The sequence below is a fragment of the Hipposideros armiger genome, unplaced genomic scaffold (assembly GCF_001890085.2).
Source record: "Hipposideros armiger isolate ML-2016 unplaced genomic scaffold, ASM189008v1 scaffold_288, whole genome shotgun sequence".
NCBI classification, from domain to species: domain Eukaryota; kingdom Metazoa; phylum Chordata; class Mammalia; order Chiroptera; family Hipposideridae; genus Hipposideros; species Hipposideros armiger.
Window position 1 is genome coordinate 1,055,345 of NW_017731638.1, and position 22,920 is coordinate 1,078,264.

General features: G+C 35.7%; 1 protein-coding gene across 3 annotated transcripts in view; it reads right to left on the reverse strand.

Moving 5' to 3' along the window:
• PKHD1 (PKHD1 ciliary IPT domain containing fibrocystin/polyductin) overlaps nt 1-22,920 on the reverse strand; it is a 460,535-nt gene that overhangs the window by 162,830 nt on the left and 274,785 nt on the right. For all 3 annotated transcript variants that reach the window (XM_019658751.1, XM_019658750.1, XM_019658752.1), the window contains one exon: nt 9,899-10,036. In XM_019658751.1, coding sequence (XP_019514296.1) covers nt 9,899-10,036 — 138 coding nt within the window. The remainder of the gene's footprint in view (nt 1-9,898; nt 10,037-22,920) is intronic.

The following is a 22,920-nucleotide window of genomic DNA, read 5'->3' on the forward strand; positions in this document are numbered from 1 at the left end:
TGCAGTGTTTAATTGAGCTGTGTATATTTTATTTTATAAACTTCTCTGTACATGTGTCATATTTCACAACAAATTAAAATTTATTAGCTAATTATTATTTTCCAAGCACTCATCAGTAAGTATTTGCTGATCAAAAGAATAAAAACTGACCAAAGTTATACTTTTCTGCTTCTCCGTGCCATTAATTTTTCTACAGCTCGATTGAGGTATAATAGATACATGAAAACTGCATATATTATATTTAATATATACTGATGAAAATTTTAGACACATCTCCCTAATAAACTTTTCTCAGGTCCTGTTCACTAAATCCAAAGCAACAAATTATATTTCAAAATAATTTGTATTTCTGTCCAAGTTTACCTTGGCATTTCATAAATATCATGATTGTACATGAAAGACAGGTGAAAAAAATTACTCCCCAAAATCAATTGTACACATTGTCTCCTGTCCTCAGAAGTAGGTTATATGGTGATGACTTTGGAAGTTGAGCTTTTAACTGGAACATAACTATTTTTCTCTTGTGCTGCCAGAGCTATTTTCTTCAGAGCAGAGCCTCCAGAACATTATGACTTAACATACTCAAGCTGGCAAATAGTGCTGAGCCAATTAAATTGTGAAGCTTATTGCATTCTGAATTAGCTTGTAATTCCCAATGTGTATTTGACCCACTGATCCCTAAACCACCCCTCCCCAATAGAATCCATCCCATGTGGGGGAAAAAAATGGAAGGTGGAAGGGCTTATAGCCCAGTGAAATAAGAATCTGTTAGAATAAGCATAACCAATAGGTATTATCAAATAATTATGTCTAACCCCCCAGAGAGTGTTATTCAGGCTGACAAATTTTTATTATTAGTGAGGCCTCTTAATTTATCAAAAATTGACAGAATATAAAATGAAAATTAACATCATTCATTCATTCATTCATTCATATACTAGCAAAGTGTATAAAAATCCTTAAAACTCCCTAAGTTGGGTTGAGCAAATTCATTTCTGTAATCCTCTGTTTCTGCCATTATAAAGTGGATACAATAATAGCATCCCTTTTTCATGAGGGTTAAATAACTTAGTGCATGTTAATGATACGTGGCACAGTGTCTGCATATAACACCTGCTTTTAAAAATATTGACTCTTAATAGTAATAATAGTAGACAATAGTAGTAGTAACAAATGGAGAAATAAAATATTAGAAAATTAACATTTAATTAACAAAATTAACATTTAAATTTGGAACTGAAGAAAAGAAAGGTGAGCTCTTCCTAGCAAATAATGGCCTATTTCTAAAGTGCTAGAAACTAGACATTTACAAGGTACAAATATTCGGTGATCGCTTATTTTAATGTCCAGTCCAAAGAACTGCAGGAAAGACAATTAAATTCCTCTCAAACTCAAACACTCTTACAAGAGTTTTCTAACCAAATAAACAAATTATCCATATATTCACTTATTCATCTGTTTGCTTAAAATTATTGTTTTTCCATGCAAAAATGATTAACTAACTTTAGCAATGATTTTGTTTAATATATAATTAACCATTTAATAATTTAAAACTAATAAATTTGTAAGAAATTTTATATTACTGTAATTGAAGTTCAAGAGCACCAAATTTAGTTTTGGAAACACTAATTTAGAAAATATTAAAGATGATTACTGTAAATAGGTTTAGTATAGAGTAGACTGATAGTCTAACAAAGCAGAAGTTGTTTCTTGTATCAAGTGTTTGTATCAGTGTTTTGCAATGATGTTTATCAAGGAACTAACATATATAGGAAAATAAACAGGTATTTCTATGCTTAATCTCATTTTTGAAATATGTATTATTTAACTGTTGGCTGTCAGTCTTCTTAGGGACTCATAGGAATAGAGTTTAGTGTTTCCTGAACCAGCAGAAGACAAAGCTTTTATGCTTTTTCCCTTACCATTAAATAAGTACAATATTTAAAAGTCACATCCTTTTGATGTGATCTTTTTATTTTATCAGCTAACCAGTAGTTTGATTAGAGAGCTATCAGTGTAAACAGAAACTTATTTATTGACTGATGATCCATGTTAGCTAATTTATAAACCATTTATTTTGCAGATATCTATGTATACTTATATTTATACATTAAATGTGTGGTATTTGTATTATTTTTCTAATTATAGTTAAACTTGAAAGAGTATATATATATATATATATATATATATATATATATATACACACACACACACACACACACATGCTCATATATATGCATATATATTTTATTTTATATATTATTACTATAACACATTAATATATTATTACTTAATATATTATTTTTAAACAAACAAGGTACAAGATTCCCTCTAGCTATTTAATGAGTCTGACTACTGGGTAGTGTGGCTATAAGCCAGAGGATATATTTCAACCTACACTTTTCTCTGGTTTGTCTCCTTATTACTTAATAATCCAGTGAGTCTTACAGAACTGTCAGTTTGGAAGGCAATAAACTGTGTATGGATTTGTTTTCTTCCTTAGGATTGAGAAAGCCCCAATCTTGGAAGCAATGAAAGAAACTTCCATACAACTAGTACTTCATTTCCTGACAAAGTCATATGCTAATGACGACCTTAGGCTCCCAAGGACAAATGTGAGTCAGACTGACAAATACCCATCACTGGCTTTACAAAACAACATGTGACAATTTTTAGGATAAAAACGCAGTTTCTAGCCTAACGACTGAGTGGCTAGGCAGCACATCATGTCACCCGGCTGTAACACACCAAAGGCACAGTGAACCGCTGAGTCCCCAGGACCATTGATTTGTGCGGCATGTCATCGGCTGTGTAGGGGCCAAGAAGAGTTTTAGTAAGTTTTAAAGATACAAATTTACTATTACCAGTTATCCTTCTCTGAAATCCTCCTACAAACTATCACAAGAGAATTTTCTATTTGCAATTTTAAAAGGATAAGATTAAAACACCTTCCATTGAGTTGAATGAACATTGGGGCCAGTAACATGTTAATATAATAAGGATCACATATTAAAGCATAGAAACAACATCCTATCTGATGCAAAAAATGAGGATAGACAGCTATTCAGGGGCAAAGACATACAAACATTTAAAATAGTAACAAACCAATGTTTACTGTATAGACTTTGAGTCAGGCATTTTTATCAGTTTTTCTCTCCTAGACAGACTAAAAATTAAAAATACTTTGGATTTGTACAGGGTCACCAACTTTTTGAATGTTTTTACCCTTGTTTGGTTCCTTTCATGCAGGGAGAGAAATATTGCAGTCAGTCATATTTTAACACTATAATTCCTTCCTCACGGATGTTGACATTTAGGTATAGGGAGGCTTGAATGTGTTACAAGGGAAGGGCATTGAGCTGAAAGACAGATTTAGATATGTCCATTCATTTATATATAAACTAATCAGTCACACAGCCCATTACCAGAAACCAATTATGCTCTAGGTACTAGGGTTACAAAATGTTCCGAAGAAGGCTATCATCTAATATGGAGAAGGTATCTCATGCTACTGACCACTCCTCTGTCTTGTAAATTACTTCATTTCAAGATATTATTTTCTTTTCATTTTCCTTCTATCTATGTAGCAATTTATTTTCCTTTCTCTTCCTGAGCTCTACTTCCTTTACCACCCTTAAAAGGCTGGTGTTCCCCCAAATTTCAGCTTTGGTCATTGTTTCTCCTCTATCTCACAATGTTACATTTTGCACAGTCCTCTCTCTTACGCTTTCTCATAAATTGATTTGCCCTCTACATGTTACCACTTACACATCCCACTGAAATCTAAACTTGACATGAGCCTATGTACTCAAAAAACCACTGTAAGAGCTTACTATGTGCCTGATTCTTTCAAGCACTTTAATAAATATTAACTCATTTAATTTTTATAAAAGTCTATAAAATAAGCACTTTTATTATTTCCATTTTAGAGGTAAATAAAAAAAAAATCTGAGGCAGACTTAGCTCGTGTAATTTACCCAGAGTCACTCAGTTAATAAGTGGTAGAAAGGAGATTCCATCTTGGCACCACCATCAACCCAGATCTCCCAGCCTGAAATCTAGGATGTATACTAAACAACTGCTCCTCACCTCACATCAAAATTGCCACTAGGTTCTAATGATGTTATACTTCCTCAGTATCTCTCTAATTCATTCTTCCTCTTGAACGCCAATGTATTAGTTCAATCCTTTACAATTTTGTTCCTGAAACACCTCAGTACCCTTCTCACTTTCCATTGCTCTCCTTTCAATACATCCCTACGCTGCCAGGAGTGATCTTCCTAAGACCAAATCTCATCATGTCACTTTTCTGCTTAAAACTATCCAGTGACTGACTACCCGCTGTCTTCATGATAAAAATCCAAATTGCTTAACATAATCTACAAGACCAAGGAGCTTCATTGGCTACTAATCTATAAATCCTGCAATCTAGACATACCCATTCCCTCCAATTTCTGAAAGGTACAATGCTCATCCACAAAAAATGCCTTTTCAGATATCTTTCCTTATATTTTGAAAGAGATGATACCTCCAGTTATGTTCTCACTTGTCTCCATTACTTTACTGAATGCTAGGTTCATGGCTTCTATTTCTGTACACGCAACTTCTCCCATGGTATTTGGCTCATGTGAGGCAATGAGCAAACAGATGATGAATGAAAGAATGGACACATAAGTGAAATACTTTAAGCTTATCTTAAGTGTTTTATCAGACTAACGAGACAACCACTGAACACAGAGTGAAATTGAGTTTGACATTTGCGACGCAGCTGTAGCCCTCTAAGCAAAGCTTTGATCTTAAACTTCCCTTCTAATGCTAGCATTATCATTCTACTCTACCAAAATCCAATTGGTACCCTTTGCCAGCACCAGTTGCCTTAAAAGCAGAACAACCAAGAAATATAATTCCACAATGTTGGGACTTGGATCAAATGGCATCAGATAGCAGACATACTCTGGCAGTGCTCTGTACCAACGTCCACATCTATTAAGTTTATTTACTAACTAGTCTTATTATCTATTTCATGTTGGGATTTCTTTAGGGCGTGCTAGAATTGGACAGATGGGTTGAAAGTCTTCCTTCAGGCATAATACACATAGGATTGGGCAGATGGGTTCCAATAATCAACTTTTAGGCCTGAAACGCATGGACATAGCAAGGAGAAAAAAATACGCCATTGTCTAGCAATAGATAAAAATATAGTTGGTAATGGAAAAATTTACAAATAAGATTTGAAATGTATAAATCCAAACTGGACAGTGGCATAGTGTCACTTCCATTCAAAGGTACAGATTTTCAAGCAACAAATGTCTGTTATAGTAATAAATAACCAGAAATGAAAAAAAAAAGATCAATCTTAGCAATAGAAGATGTCAACCTGAAATAAGTTTTCTAATAAAAGGAACAAGGCTCAATTTTATTTAATATTTCCATGTGAACTGGATAAGGCTTTTATAGAATATTTAACAAATGAGCAAATGATATTAATCTGAAAGGAAAAAAACAGAATTCAAATGGCCTTCTTCACTTTGGAAAGATGGATTTATAATAAATTAAAAAATAGTAAACACTATTGTACTAAGACCCAAGGGAAAAACACAAATAATTCCTCCACAAGTGTACAATGTAGAGATATGTATTTGAGGCAGCACATATGAAAATAATAGAAATTAGAGTTGACACTATAGTTGGTAGGCCAGCAGTATGACATAGCTGGACAAAGAAGTTAGTTTAACCTTTGGCTGTATTAATAAGAGAATCATGTCTGTTGTGGTAGATGGTAGCTGACTATGCTGAACAGCTTCCATTTCCAAACTCTGCCCTTCTTTACTCTGTTAAGTGACCCAGGATGCTGATGACCTGCAAGCAGCACATCAATGGATTCTTCTTTACTTGGAGTTCCATTTGGTCTTGGCCAAATGATAGTGAGCAGGAAATGAGAGGGAAGAGAGTGAGATCAGATTATTTATTCCCATAGGCCCTTCCCGAGTGGACCCCAGCCACACAAAAGGTCATGCTGCAGTCTGGCAACCATCTCCACTCATCCCCTTTCATCTCTGATTCCAGTAATGACTTCTTTTTCTCATTCCCTTAGGGGAAGGGGTGGCAAGAATGCTCTGCTTTGTATCCCACATATCACTGAAATCATGTGGTTCTCGACTTTCTCTGTCTGACTTATTTCGCTTAGCATAACCATCTCAAGATCCATCCATGTTGTCACATATGGCACTAGTTCATCTTTTCTTATGGCAGAATAGTATTGCACTGTATATATATATATATATATATATATATATATATATATATATATATATATATATATATAACATCTTCTTTACAACACATGAACAAGACAAACAAATGAATAAACAAAACTCATAGACACAGACAATAGTTTAGTGGTTACCAGAGGATAAGCTTAAACTTCCCTTGTGTAGATGAGGGTAAAAGGGATAAAATATATGGTGATTGAAGGAGAACTGAACCTGGATGGTGAGCACACAATGTGATATATAGATGATGTATTACAGAATTGTACAGCTGAAACCTATGTAACTTTACTAACCATTTTCACCACAATAAAATTTAATTAAAGAAAATAAAAACAATGAAAAAAAAAGAATGACCTGCTGTTATTAGCCTGCAGTATGGTCCATGCTGTTTGGATATTTGTAAATGGTTTCTTTATCAATGTCTATTCAGATTGTCCAATACAGTATGACATCTACAAGTATTTCTTGAAGGCACCCTGACAGATAAACTAACATTTATTAAATACCTATTATATGCCAAACACTTAGTAGGAGCTGTTATGTCTAATGGTTTCAACATCCCTCTGAGGTAGGTTCTATTATTGTAGATGAAGGAATGAGGGTGTCCAGAGGTTGATTTGCTTTAGGTCAAATAGCAAATAGGTGACCAAGCTGGATGTGATCCCAAGCTGTCTGACTTAGAGCCATGCTTTTAACTATTATACTTGTTTCATTCTTATTTTTATTCAGGTGGAAAAGTCCTTTCCCTCTCACTTCATACTTTCAGAGGAATTAAACAAAACAAGTATGTTTAGTGACAATATTAACTGTGAGGAGATCTCATAACTCCAAGAAATGTGGAAGAAATACAAATTTGTAAAATCTTTCTGGAAAGTGATTTGACAATACATTTCAAGGACCTTAAAACATGCACTTATCCTTAGGCTCATTAATTCCACTGATAAAAGTCCATCCTAAGGAAATAATCAGAGATATGAATAATAATTTAAATGCTAAAATGTTCATGACAGAGTAAGTTACAAGGAATAAAAGAAATCTGAAATAAACTTGATGTTCAACAATAGAAAATGGCTCACTAAATTGTTATACATATATGTGTATGTATATACTTACATAGATATGGCATATTAAAGCTATTAAAATTGTGTTGTAGAAGGAACCCATATACATTGCTGGTAGGAATGTAAATTGCTGCAGCCACTATGAAAACCAATAAAAAGGTTCCGCAGGAAACTAATAATAAAGCTACCATATGACCCAGCCATTCCTCTTCTTGGTATCTACCTAAAAAACTTGAAAACACTTATTTGTAATGATATATGTACTCTGTGTTCATTGCAGTATTATTTACAATAGTCAAGACATGGAAACAACCCAAGTGCCCTTCACTGGATGACTGGATTAAAAAGATGTGATACATAGGTACAATGAAATTGTACTCAGCCATCAAAAAGATGAAATATCACCATTTGCAACAACATGGATGTATCTTGAGAGTATTACGCTAAGTGAAATAAGTCAGACGGAAAAGGACAAGAACCATATGATTTCACTCATGAGTGAGATATAAAACAAAAAGCAATAAACAAGGAAACAAAACAAACAAACCAAAAAACCAAACTCACTGATAGAAACAACAAAAAGGATGAAAAGAATAAAGAGGGTCAAATACAAGGTGATGGAAGGAGATTAGACTTCGGGTGGTGAGCACACAACAGAGTATACAATTGTATTATAAAGTTGTACACCTGAGGTTTACATAATGCTATTAATCAATGTTACCCCAGTAAATTTAATTTAAAAATATTATGTCCTGGAAATAGAATAAGCTGGGGAAATTTTCACATTGCTAACATAGGATCCCCCAAATTATCTGTATACCCTACATTTTAAAGTGTGTGCGTGCATGTAATTAGTCAAGCATGTGCAGGAAAAAGAAATCTAATACAAGACTACAAAATGTTAACTGTGATTATCTTTACATTTGGGAATATGAGTGATTACTTCATTTTGTCTATACAACTTTCTATTGCTTTTCTCTTTTCCAGTTTTGTACAATAGACTGAAAAAATAAAAATTATCTTAAAACATCAATAACTCTGATTAAAATGGTATAACTAGAATATCACAATATAATAATAATGATAATAAGGATTGAAGTAACTATTATTTAACTATAGCTAAAATAATAGGAACTATATAACCTGAAAAAGGGAAGATTCAAGAAAATGTGAATGAATGACTATCAAAGGAAAGGAAATTTGATTCTCAACCTTCATGAATCAAATAGAAGAACCTGAACAAACAGAAATTAGAAGACAACTTGGCTTAATAGAAGAAAAACAATTCTAATAGGATTTTAAAATGTGGGAACAGGTTGTCTCAAAAGCTTTTGATTTTCCTGTCACTGGGACTATTCAAGAAGAGGCTTGACCACAATTTTTCAGGAATCTTTTTACAGCGATTTAGCTTTGGACAGGTAGTTAGATCTAGCATTCTCTCCCACAAGTGATTTTAAAACATGGATGCTACCAAATAACAATATCTAAATATTTCTTTATCATCAGAGATTTATTTCTCTGGGGGAAAAAAAGTACTACTGTTTCTGGAAATTCTCTTTTAATCTCCTTTTGGGGAGCAAAGTAGAATGCTTCACTAAGTTTAAAAGTAATTCCTTTGAGGGCAGGACACATGTTTTCATCATTGTACACTTATTGCCTACAACAGTTCCAAGTAAAACTAACCTATAGCAACTCACTTTTTTTTTTTTTTAATAAAACCAATGCACCACTCCTGGTTAATCCACCATTCCAGATCCATTCCATCCTGCTTGTCCCTTCAGCAACATGCCTCACTTCCTGGCTGGAGAAGCCTCATCTCCCAGCACCCACTGAGTCTCTGGCCCCACCACTAGCTGCATAGGGAGCCACAAAACATAACAAAGAAAGAGGGGTGGACCAGGTGAATTATTTGCCTTCCCCCAAGACTTCTCCCCTACTGTCCCAAGATAGGTTAATTCTATAATGGCTTCTCTCAAGGCATATCACACAGCCAAGCGAACAGCCATGTTTCCTTCAAAAGCTGTGGCTACCTTGTGTTGGATTTCCCTCTTTTCTCCTTCACCTCTCTTTTTCCTTTACTCCTTCTTCACTGCAATTAGTTGTCCCAGTAAGGCATTAGCACATAAGTTTTGTTTCAGGTCTGTTTTCCCAAGGATGTGCACTATGATAGTAATTGAAATTTTATCATGAGTTAGTTGATCAAAGGATAGCAAACCATTTCATGAGGTCTTCTGAAAAAAGGTGCTACGGGTAAGTTCACATACAAAGAGCGGAGGGGAGAATTGATCTGTGGCCTGGAGAAGGCCAAAAGAGCCCCGGAATGAGCAGCAGCATGGGGCCAGAAACGTGGTCTGATGACAGGGGTGGACATGAGAGAAAGATCAAGACCCATGTCTGTGTCTAAAGCTTGCTGAAGAAAAGTTTTAATAGTAAACTCGTTCCTCGTCTTCGCTCTCCACAAACTCCATGAAGCAACCTGCTTGCTGGATGACACCATTATGTGCCAAGTCCTTTCTCACAGAGCTTAATTCCCATTATGCTCCCAACCCTTGCGCCTTTACTCACCAACTCTCAGCTCCCCGCCTGCAATGACCATGCATGCCACACTCAGGATGTTGCTCCTGTCCACAGGGAATTCTAAAGTCCCCATCACATAGAGGCCTTTGAGGAATGGAAGGTCTACATCCACAAAGACAGTCCTGTCTGCAGAGAGAAAAGACATTGCTCAGACATGTAACCAAGACAAGAATTGCTTTCTTTCCTCCAGGGATTTACTCGGCGGTGCTCCAGGAAATTCAGGGGCTGCTTATGTTTCTACCTATGGCAGAGCAGGTGCAGTATCCGGGAGAACCAATAGTTTGCCAAAGCCTAGGCCTTAATAAAGAAGCAGGGGGAGAAAAAGGCATGATTAGTGAATTCTGCCATTGCTTAACAAACCGAGCGTTATGGCCAAAAGACATTGCTTCTGCCCCAAAGAGCTGTCCCAAGCCTACTTCAGTACAAATGGACAGATAAGGTGCCAACGCTTTGTCCTTATCCCTTCACTTTGGCTCTAGTTTCCAGAGAGGTCGAGAACCATAGATATGATCTTGGCCTCTGACTATGTGGATGTGAAACTCAGCTCTGCTACTTAGTTGGACCAACAACTTTCCCTCTCTGGGCCTCAGTTAACTAACCTGTGAAATGGGGATAATAATAAAAATACTTGCTTCATTTATAGGGTTTTCATGAGGGTCAAATGAGTTAACAGAGCTGATTACTAGTGCTTATACAGTACTAGTAAGCCATTCTCAATGCCCCAATTCCCACCATGTAAAGCAATATGCCTGCTATGTGCTCAGTAAATACTGACTATTTTCATCATCAGTTACTGTTGTCCATAAGCCTTGCATGCTTTTAGAGCTCTCCATCTCCTTTTTCATATTAACAGTTTCCATACAACTTCAGAAGGATCATAGGTTTTTCTAAAAGTAACATTAGAGTAATAAATTAATAAAAACCTATCATTTAAAACAGTAAATATTTTACACATGCCCAAGTATTGTGCTGCTTTCTGAAGCTCAGCAATAATTCAACACAAATTAAATATAGCAAATAAATATTTCTGCTTAAATTTCAAGTACCAGAATCACTGACACACGTAAAGATTTTTAAGGAATTTTGTTAACATGATCTCATGTCTTATTTCAAGAAGAATGCACCCTGCTGCTCTTAAGAACCTGCGCCCCAAATGAGCTTTACACAAGTGGTTTTTTCTAGTTTCTGCCTATCTCCCTAGCTGTAAGACAGGCACACTTTGCTGAAGTAGAGACTTTAGGGTTGTAAACCAATAATTTCCCTTTTTCTCATGGGTTCAGATTTAGACTACCTCTTCCCGATTCCTTTGCAGCTAGATGAAGTCCTGTGGCTCACTTGTAGTCAATAAAATGTAGGCAGAATTGAAGTGTGACACCTGTAGGCCCGATTCATAAATTCTACCGTACATGCTCTCTCTTTTCCCTTGTCCCTCCGTTAGACGGTAGAACAGTGGTCCCAAAGGTACGACCACAATCCAGCAGCATCAGCACCACCCACTGCATCCATCAGAACCAACTTAAGTTTTAGTTCTGCTAGTAAGCCGTTGACAGTCCTACCACTGGATTTACCACTCCCCCTATGGAAATCTCTCTCTTTTCACTCTGCAGTGAAACCTTGTGCATTCTTATGATAGAGCACTAAAACACATCATTATAATTGCATATATATTATTACATGTAAGGAGGCAACTGCCACTGGGCTGGTCTCAATTTAATTAGGTCTTTCTCTCCCACTGTGACTTCGTTAGGTGAAGAAACCATCTATTTTAAAAAATCACTAGTGTTTATTGTTACATCAAAGATAAAGAAGAAATAAATGTTGCCCAGAGCTGTTGAGTTTAGTTCCCTACACACCTTACATTCAAGAGTTTATTAGTGACTGATACAAAACGAATGGTCAGGCTAAACAGATGAAAATAAATATACACATTTAAATTTAATCTCTGGTACTTTACAAACATGCAGAAAAAGAGTGAAATATCTAGAGAATGTTCTAAGTTTAGAATATATTTTATGGGTTCGTGACCTTGATATGACTTCAAAAGCAAGACAAATTATTTCAAGCAAGCACCTTTGAAAACAAGAGTTCTATACAAATGGTCTTTACCTCTTCCAACCTGTGGCCTACTCTACCAATGTTTGGCTGTTGAGCCTGATTGTACAAAACAATTAAACTGTTTTGATAAATGCTTTCTTTCATCCGTATAGCACTCATACATTCATAAAAGCATGATAGTAGTCCTCTTTTGAACAGTTTTTTCAGTTAAAATATGAAAACTACATGAAATTTAAAAAATCTCTTTGGTCTTTATCATATACCCTTCCTTAGAAGAAATTTTTTTTCTTAATTTTGCCTTACCCACTCCAAATATACCAGTAAATTTCCCACAAATCACAGAAAGCCTATTACAAGTTCTATGAGAATAGAGACCATAGCTGTGTTTTTATTTTATTTTTTTTACTTTTATTTGCTCAGCACCTAGAATAATACCTATCATATATTAGGTGTTTAAAAATAACACTGAAGAACATGCATGGGCACACACACATCACATGTAAAATCCAATGGCTATCAGAAAAAAAATGTAAAATGAACATGAGAGTAGAAACATTACTCTTATTTCTTTCAGTGCCACCTTTCTCTTTGAAATTTCTTAATCTGTCCTCATCACATTTCACCTTTACTTCTTTCCTACTTTCTTTCCCCATGATATGCCAAATCTTCCTGGGTAGTAGGAATTCAAAGATGAGTAAGACATGTTTCTCATCATCAGATGAAGACAAGCAAATAAATACAATGCGACATACTTGAATGATAATATACTTTTTCATTATGTGGAGGTTGACCCCATCTGTGTTCCCATCTACTTCAAAATGAAAAGCCTTATTGATGTCTCTCTTTTACCAAAATTCTGCTAAAATAAAATAAACATATACCCCAAAAGATTTTTATTAAAAAATTCTCCTTTTATCACAATCACAGAGATTACAGCTATCATTGCAAGTAGCAAAATAATTCATCATAACGCAGTCTCCAGAGATCAGCTGCAGGTTCAAATTGACCAAACTTCAGTGATAATAGCAGGTTTTAGAGGACGTCTCTCTGTTCCAGGTGTGGCAAGTTGGAATCAATGAACCCTATTCTCTAGAAGTAGCATTCTTTCCATGAAATTACTCAAGACATTTCAGAAAAATCACTCAGAAAGAGTTACTTATACAACCCACTTAAAAACATGAATGATAGACCACCTCTAATTTAACTATGGCCCAATGCTTTTCACCTTGGCTAGACTTGGCCAAGGCTATTCCACTCCAGTCTGTCAGTGACCAATCTATCCTACTTAAGAGAATGAGCACTGGCATATGGAGGGAACCATCTGGAATTTCTGTTGCTCAATGGGAGGCTGATGGGGGAACAGATCTGGAAAGAGACTCCAAAAACAATTAATGAGTACCAGATGTAATTAAAGACTGCTTTTCCCCCCAAAGGAGCTCAGGACCAGCCATGGGGTGGTGCCTCTTGGTTCCGAATTACACCCTCTTTCCACTTGTTCATCCATCAAGCACTAAACATCCCACCATCTTTATTCTAGTATCATTTGCCAAGCAGTGTTTTGCTTTGTTTTGTTTACAGAAAGTGTTGTTTTTGACAATTAAAAGGCTAGGGCTTTAGAAATAATATCTGGAAAGTTAACATATTAAGCAGGAATCACCTGAATTTCCCCATGTATCAAATGCAACAACAAAGAGGCTTTAGTCTTCTATAAATGCATTATCTATCTTTAAGACCAGAAAGCCTGAGCCAAATCAAAAGGCAGATGTCTCTGAAAGAGGGCTAGGGCTTCTTTTGAATCAGGAATAGCCTGACTACCATAGTTACAAAGCATTCCATATAATTTCAACACTAGATTTGAAGTCAGTTTTTTTGCAGAGCAAAGTCAGGGAATCAAGGTCACTATTGTGTAACATTCCAAGGGTCTGACACTTGTCTAAATCCTGTAGAAATGAGATCAAGGGCAAAGGGCACAGATCCTGGGAATAATGATGGGGTCACATGAACAGGCATAATTTAGGGCAAGCAGACCCACTGCTTGTATGGTATTCACTGTATCAGGCCCCATAACTTAGGTGGTGAAGGCAGTTTCCACTACAACCCAGCTATTGTCAGGAACAGAGCCTACACCAACTTTAGACAGAGCTCAGACTTCTGAGGGAGAGTGATGGCATGCAAAGCGCAGAGCAGGACATTCAAGGACATACAAGGACTATACTATTTGTAGGCTTGTTATTTTCCATTATGTACCTTCTATAATTAATGGGTTTGTTTTTACACTCAGTCTTGGCCCCAATACTTTTCCATCAATATGCAAACCAGTGGAAAAGTAAGTTTTAATGCCATTAGAATCACTATTTAATGATCCAACCTTTCTTTTTAAAAAGAGAAGAATATTTTTAGTTCTAAAATGACTACTTTAAATATATGTATTTACATAATGATTAGTGGTGGGTTTTTTCCTGTGTCTTATGTAACTTTTGGTAAATCTAACAATGTATCCAAATAGTCTATCAGAGTATATGAGAAAGGCTGGCCAAAGAAAGTACTCTTAAAATAGGATGGAAGTTCTCATACATAAACCATTCACAGGTGTGAAAGGTTAACATGATTGAAAACTAGTGTCAAGTCAACGACTTGGCAGAGATGACGGTATTCATTTATCAAGAATTTGTTCTCTTGTAGAAAAAGCTGAACAAAGAAGTCCTAGAAGATAAGGATGCATTCTTTCTATAACTAAATGCTTATCAAAGTGCTGCTAACTTTACAGCCTGCCTTTTTCAGCAAACCCACACAGGTGGTTTCTTTATTCTAATCTGCGTATCATTTTTTTTTTTCATACTGGTCTTAAAAATAGGCAGAAGAGGCAGTTTTCAAAGTGCCCAGAGGCACATGATTCAAGACTGAAAGCTGGCTTTCTTAAACCTTGAAGAAAAACCATCTGCTTGCTTGGTGTGTGTGTGTGTGTGTGTGGAGGGGAGGATGGTGGTGAAGGGCGGGGAGGGGGGGGCAGGAAATGAGCTCCCCTCATTCTCACCTCACGGGAAGAGTCCAATTTAAATTTTGGACAATAAATGTTCATCCCACTCCCTGTCTTTCCCAATCACGTAGAGACACGCATCATTCCCATAGTAGAATCAACATTTTAAATTATGATATCTTAATTGATCAATAAAATGTTTAACATACAGTGTTTATCTCTTCCTCTAGTCTATACCATCTGTTCTTCAAAAATATTTGAATCTATTTAATAGGAAGGTCTTTAAGTAAAATTACCAACTGTATCAGATCAACCCTCTGAATCCCAAATTCTGAAAGGAAAATGACAGAAGGTGCTGCTGTTTTCACAAAAATAAAAAAGAATCAGTGCCTTCTTTCATTCCCGGCTTTCTTTGTTTTGTTTTGTTTTGTTTTTAAGCTTGAGATGGTGTCAGGCCGCTGTTCTCTCCAAAAGACCTCAAAGAATTCAGAGTGGCCAACCTGGTGTTGTCTTTTCTTTTGAACAACTTTAATATTTAAAAATATTCATGTATAATTGGCATACAAAAACTGGTACATGTTTAATATATACAACGTGATGAGTTTGGAGATAAGTATACGCCCATGTAACCATCACCACAATCTATGCCATAAACCTATCCATCCTCTCCAAAAGTTTCCTCCTGCCCTTTTAATTAATTAAATTATTTTATTATTATTTATTATTATTATGTTGTTATAAGAACATTCAACATAAGATCTACCCTCTTAAGCAAGTTTTCAGGTATAGAATACATGATTGTTTACCATAGAAACTTTGCTGTACAGTAGCTCTCTAGAATGTATTCATCTCAACATAACTGAACTTTGTACCCTTTGATTTCTACACCCCCATTTCCCCCTCCTCCTGGACCCTGACAACCACTCAATAAAAAAAAATGACAAAGGCTGGGGGAGGGGAGTTATCACATTGTGAGGGGTGAAATGTATAACTATTACATTGTTTTGTATACCTGAAACTAATTTTTTAAAAATATGTAAAAAAATTTTTTTTTAAATGGGCAAAGGAACTGAATAGACATTTCTCTAAAGAAGACATAGAAATGGACAACAGGTATATGAAAAGATGCTCATCATCACCAATCATCAGGGAAATGCAAATAAATACTAAAATTCGATATCATTTTAGATATAGTAGAGAAAAGGGGCTCCTGGTACACTGTTTGTGGGAAATGTAAATTGCTGCAGCCACTATGGAAACAAGTGTGGAAGTGCCTCAAAATATTAAAAATAGAACTACTATTGACCCAGCAATTCCACTTGTGGGTATAAACACAAAGGAAATGAAAACAGGATCTCAGAGACATAGCTGCACTTCCACATTCATTGGAATTGCCATTTGAAACAAGGTCCATGGTTCTTTCATTGCTCAGATGTCTTCAATCTTAAAAAAGAAAAGAGAAGAGAAGAGAAGAGAAGAGAAGAGAAGAGAAGAGAAGAGAAGAGAAGAGAAGAGAAGAGGAGAGAAAAAAGAAAAGAAAAGAAAAAAAATCCTGGTCCTTGCAATCCCCAGAAGACATAAAAGTGAAGAGTGTTAAACTACAGTTTGACTTTATCCACATAATTCTATTACCTCTATACTTCAGTAATAAATCTATATTAGCCTGGAATTTGGGGATAAAATTCCTCTCCAACCCTTGTAGTGAATGATACAGCATACGAGAAAAAGCATAAACTAGTAACTCTCAGGTGATTCAATTATTATCATGTTACAGTCAGCGTTCAAACCAAATGGTGCATCAAACTTATTTGCACATGTATGTTTTTGTTTTGATTTGTTTTCTTCAGAAAAATTAATGAGACCAACTTCTAGTAAATAAACATATTTTCACATTTTAACCCTGAAGAAAAAAAATCTGACAATTGAATTATTTTAGTCATTTGTTCATTCACTAAGCAAGTATGATCAAGTTCCTGTCAGATACTGATATATGCCAAAGAAACAAATACATATAAACTAAGAGAAGTAAATATTTTTATGAAACTTATCAGGTGAGTTTTGGTGGAAGGAAGAAGTAGATCCGAATCCTTTTTAATATTTGCTTCTGACACCCATGAAAATAATCATGGTAAGGCAATATTTTAAAGTAAAAAAAGACAATATCTGTTTCTCCCTTCCTTCTAGTGACCATCCATCCAGCCCCAAGAACCCTGTGTCTTCATTTGCTCATAGCTCCCTAATGGCCGGAATCCCCGTACCACCCCTACCTACCTACAAGTTACATATATCCAGGGTCTAAGTATTTTAGTTCTATAGTTCCAGTCACTTCTCAACTGTGTCCCCATTCTCTTCAGGCTCCACTAGCTAATACCTGACTAATAAAGAATTGCTCTAGGACCAACACATTGGCTAATTCACCTATTACTATTTGCACAAGAAGCAATCTGGTGCAATGGGTGGCTCACCAGATTAGAGTTCAGACAAACCTAAGCTTGAATCCTGAAGAAGACATTTCTTGGGAGAACTGCTTAGCGTCTCTGACTTTTCTGCTCCCCAAGTGTAAAGTAAGAGAAATAATATTTCACGGAGGTGGTAGTAAGCATTAGGTAAAACACCACATATAAAAGTATTGTAGTGCCTGGCACATAAGGGCAGAAAACTCTTAGCTATCACCTGTACCCAACATACATTTTTTTGAGCGTTTCCTCTATGCCTATCACTCTGCTGTGGGGTGAGCCAAAGAGACACAGCCCTCACACTCATGAAACTTAAAATTTTGTGGAGAAAATATACATTTAAACATAATCAAATAACTAAATAGAACAAACTGTGCTAAGTGTAAGAAGGAAAACACGTGTGATGGGGATAAGAGTGCTCTAGAGAGGGAAGTAGCAATATATGAAAAGTGAGAGGTGGGGAAAAGCTCCACACAGTTAAAGGGCTGGAAAGTAGCATGGGCGCCTGGACTGCAAAATTTGGAGGAGAGTGGTGAGAGGTGGGGCTGCAAAGGTAAGCAAGGGAGCAGGTTACGGAGGACTGTGGAGGCTGTGCCACAGACTGGATACTTTATCCTAAGAATGACACTAAGCCAGTAAAGGGTTTTAAGCAGAGAAATTACGTGACCCATTCATATTTTTAAAAGATCGCTCTGGCTGCCATGGAGAGGGATGGAGGAGATGAGGGCAAGAGTAACAGCAGGAGACTAAGTAAGAGGCATTCTTACGGTTCACCCCAGAGGTGATAATGCATCGATTAGGGTGGTGAAAGAAGAGACAGAGAAGAAAAGAAGTCATATTTGAGATACAAGTGTCAGGAATATCTCTGGGCAATCGGCAATGGGAGATGACACCACACACAGGAATGGGGAAAGATGGAGGAGGAACAAAATGGCAGCTGGAAATGGCAGACTTATAGGGGACAGAATAGGAATAGGGGGTTCTCAGTGTATTGTTTCAGTTTGAGAAACCTGTAAGTCCTCCCAGTAGAGATTTCAAATTGACCATGTGGGTCTGATACTTGGAAAAAGAAAAAAACATTTCCCTGGCTTCAAATACTATCTGTAGGTTGACGACTATCAAGTTTATGTTCTCAGAAATCACCAAGGAAGCAAAGAAAGAATGAGAAGAGAAGAATTTGTATCTAGAAGTCAATAAGAACTCAAGAGAATTTTTAAAAGTCACAGGGACATACAAAAGGTATGTGAATACTGTTAGAAAGTATCCTGCAGGAGGGAAAGGACTGCAGACAGGGAAAATGAGACAACTGAAGTATCTGAAAAGCAAGGCCAGCAAAGGATGCAGAGAACATGGGGTGAGACTGACCTTTGAGAGAAGGTGAAACAGTTTCTGTATTGTAACAACAGAGGAGAAGATAGGGGCACGTGCAACCTACATGCACTCATCTCCTTTCAAGAGGAATCTGAGGCTTGGTACAAAGTGTAAAAATTAAAATACCCTGCAAAGATTGCGAACTTTCAGCTCTCCTCTAATTATATAATGTAAACATTAGACTCTACCTGCCAATACAAATCAGAAATCATCTGTTACAAAACTCTGTATCAAACAAATCTGTTTATCTGGGTATTTGGTTTAGTGTTGTCTTAAGAAACTGTCATACCTTAATAACACCTAAATGGAATTCGTTTAAAAGGAATTGATGAGCGCTAATACATGAGTATTAGTATAAACTGCTGTATAAACATATGAATCAGTTACTGTTACTAATGCGTGTGTGCCTATATATCCACACATTAAACCAAACACGCATTTTACATATGGAGTCTTTTTAGCCATTTGTTCATTCTCAAATAGAGACTGGGTACATACTACAAAATGGGTGAACCTTGAAAACATTATACAAAGTAAAAGAGACCATTGTATGATTTTATTTATGTAAAATTCTACAAAAGGCAAATCTATAGAGATAGAAAGTAAAATAGCGATTGCTTGGGGCTGGGAGGAATGGAGGAATTAGGGAAATATGGCCACAGAATGCAGTTTCCTTGGATGCTAACAAAAACGTTCTAAAAATAATTGTGGTGATGAGTGTAGAACTCTATAAATATACTAAAAGCCACTGAATTGTACACTTTAAATGGCTGAATTGTATGAAATTTGATTTATACCTCAATAAAACTTAAAAAATAAAGTACTTAATATACTAATATAGAACATCTTCAAATTATATCTTTTAAAGCAAAGAGCAACACAGTTTGTAATGCTATCACTTGTGTAAAGGATGGGGTTAAGGAAAAATATATCTACATGTGTGTAATTACCAAAAGAAATGGTATATGCAGAATAGGGTATCTCTGGAAGGATACCTACAGAACTAGTAACATTGTGGTTTTCAGGGAATGACACGATACTAGATGGCTGTAAGACAAGGATGAAGGGGGAATTTTCAGTGAGTATTTTTTTGTGTCTTTTCAATTTTGAACAACGTGAATGCATTAACTATTTAATTTTTTAAAAATTGTAGCTGAAATGAAAAATAAAAACTAGTTGTATTTTTTATTTGCTACAGGCAAAGTTATAGTCTGTGTGTGTGTGTGTGTGTGTGTGTGTGTGTGTGTGTGTGTGTGTGAGAGAGAGAGAGAGAGAGAGAGAGAGAGAGAGAGAGAGAGACAGAGAGAGAGAGAGAGATTCTTTTCTTGAATTATCTTCTTGTCTTTGCCAGACTTGTAATTTCTTTCCACTACTAGCAATGCCTTGAGACAGAGACTTAGCTGAGTAGTCTCTTCATACTTGACTTGCCTTTCCTGTTCCTGTTTCTAACATCCCTTAGTTTACATTTTGGTATGTAATGCTGCTTTCCCACCTATCTCCATCTTTGTCATTTTTACATTTGGATATTTGTACAATGCTACACATTACTGAGTCTGTGAATCCAGGATCATCTTGACTCTTTGGGATTGAAGATCTGCACAATATTTTCATTTGTTCTGACTTTAGTTCTTGCCTGCTAAATTAATATTTGGACAAAACCAAATTCTACAAAGTTCTCCTTATTGCATCTTTGCTGGCCCATAGTCATTGGAGTTCATGAAACAAGGATTTATGGGTAAGCAAACAAAGAATTATAAACACAAAGATAAGCAAACAACCATAAAAGAGAGATATTGCATAATCAATAATTCAATAATATCAAGAACTAATACCCAAAGACACACAATTGAGCAAATAGAAGAATCTAGCTTAAGCACATTTCCAGAGATATTTTATTTTATTTATTTTTTATTTTTTTAAGATATAATTGGGGAATTGGGGGAGGGGAACAGTGTTGGGGATTTGGGAAGGGGACGAGCCAAGTTGTTGTTCTTCAATGTTCGCTGTAGAGGATGCCAGTCGCCAACTTGCTGCCCATCGGCAGCTCGTGGCCTCTAAGCTCAAGGTGCTGTGTTCAGTCTTAGTTGCAGGTGGGCGTAGCCACCATCCCATGCGGGAGTCAAACCAGCAGCCTTGTTGTTAAGAGCGCATGCTCTATCCACTGAGCCATCCGGGCGGCAGCTCAGCTCAAGGTGCCAAGTTCAGTCTTAGTTGCGGGTGGGCATAGCCCACCACCAAACAAGCAGTCTTGTTGTCACACCAGTTGAGCCATGCTGCCACCTGTTGGTAGGTCAGCAATAGCTCAGCTCGGGTGCAGTTTCACTGGCCCATGTGGGAATCGAACCGGCAGCCCTGTTGCTCAGAGCTCATGCTCTTAAGTCAACTCTTAACTAACTGAGCCTTTCGGCCGGCCTTCCAGAGATATTTTAGAGGCTATATCCATGAAAAGAAAACAATTAGCTGTATTATATTTTTTTAATTATCAACAAAAACAAATTTTAATCAGTAGATTGAGTAAATAGCAAAATGGATACTACTAAGAGTTTGAACTGGAAAATCAAGCTTAAAGATTCTCCCAGAAACTAAAAGAATTGAAAGATAGAAAATATGACAAAAAAGGCTAATATGAGTAAAACATAGTAATATACCCTAAAGTCCTAATATCCATCTATTTAGGAGTTTCAAAAGAAGAAAAAAAAAAACAGACAAATATCAGGGAGAACATTGTTAAGGAAATAATTTATCAGGGTTGAAGAAAAATATATTTTGAAAATAAAAGGGTCCAGTAAATAAGAGAAAAATCCTTAAAGTTTTCCAAAGATTAAAACAAATTACCTATATATAAAAACTTAATGGATTTCAGTCCCGTGTGCTAGAAAACAATAAACAAAATCATCAAAGTTCTTTATTTTTTCTATGCATGAATTCCTAGATGATGTATGTCAGCAAACCACATGTAAATCGAGAAAAAAGGAAGATGCAGAATATAAAAAAAGATGGTATGAAGAAAATCAAGTAAAATTTACAGATAAATCAAAACAACTGTTAATGTAGAATATTAAAAACATAACTTCAACTAAATCCTTGACTATAAATTGTGGGTAATAATTGTATATATCAAATAGGGTTATTATGAGAATAAGAAGATTCATGTGTAAAGTACACATATATCAAACAGCAAAAACTCAATGAAGTGCTTTTATAACCTCTTTAACTTGTGCTAATCTGGTGGCCAAAAATGAATATTTAAATTTTTTTAATTAATATTTTCCTGATTGGTAGTGAGGTTGAGAATTTTTTCATGTTTACTGGACACTTTATTAATTTCTCTATAAATTTCAGTTTTTGGTCATTTGTGATTTTCTCATTCAGAAAAAACATTATAGGTTTTTTTTGTATATTATAGATAATGATGTGTACTGCCATATACTGAGTATTATAAATATTTTGTTTCCATGGCTTGAGTTTTAGCTTTGCTTAGAATTTCATTGATTATGAGGAAGTTTTTAATTGCTATGCATCCAAATTTTTCCATCTTTTCTCTTATGACTTCTAGGTTTCTGTCTTGTTCAGGAAGGCCTTCCACATAACATAAACAATAGAAGAAATCGTGTCTCATATTTCCTTTTAATTCCTTTATATTTAATATAGGGCTTTGTAGTTTACTTGGCATGGTATGACTTGATAATGCAACAGGAATATTTTTTTTAACATATGGCTAGATAACTTTTTCAACATCACTTACTGAAATTTAATATTTTCCCGTGGTTTTAAAATGCCATCCTAATCACCAACTAAATTCTCACATATTCATGGGTCTGTTTCTGGACTCTGTTTTGTTCCATTCACTTCCATTTCTCTATTTGTCTATTCCTATGACAGTACCACACCAGTTTGATTGCTAAGCTTTATCTAGAGCAAGCCTCCCTAAATTAACCTCCTCCTAAAAAAATTCTTGCCTATTGTTATGTTTTTTCCTAAAAATGTTAGAATCAGCTTCTCATATTCTTTTTTTCTTTTTTTTTTAACTAACTGCAATTTTAACTGGAATTACTTAGGTTTATAGATTCATGTTGGAAATAATCTTTGAAATATTGTGTCTTCCTATACCTGTGTTAGTTCCACTTATTAACCTAAGTTTTGAAGGTTTC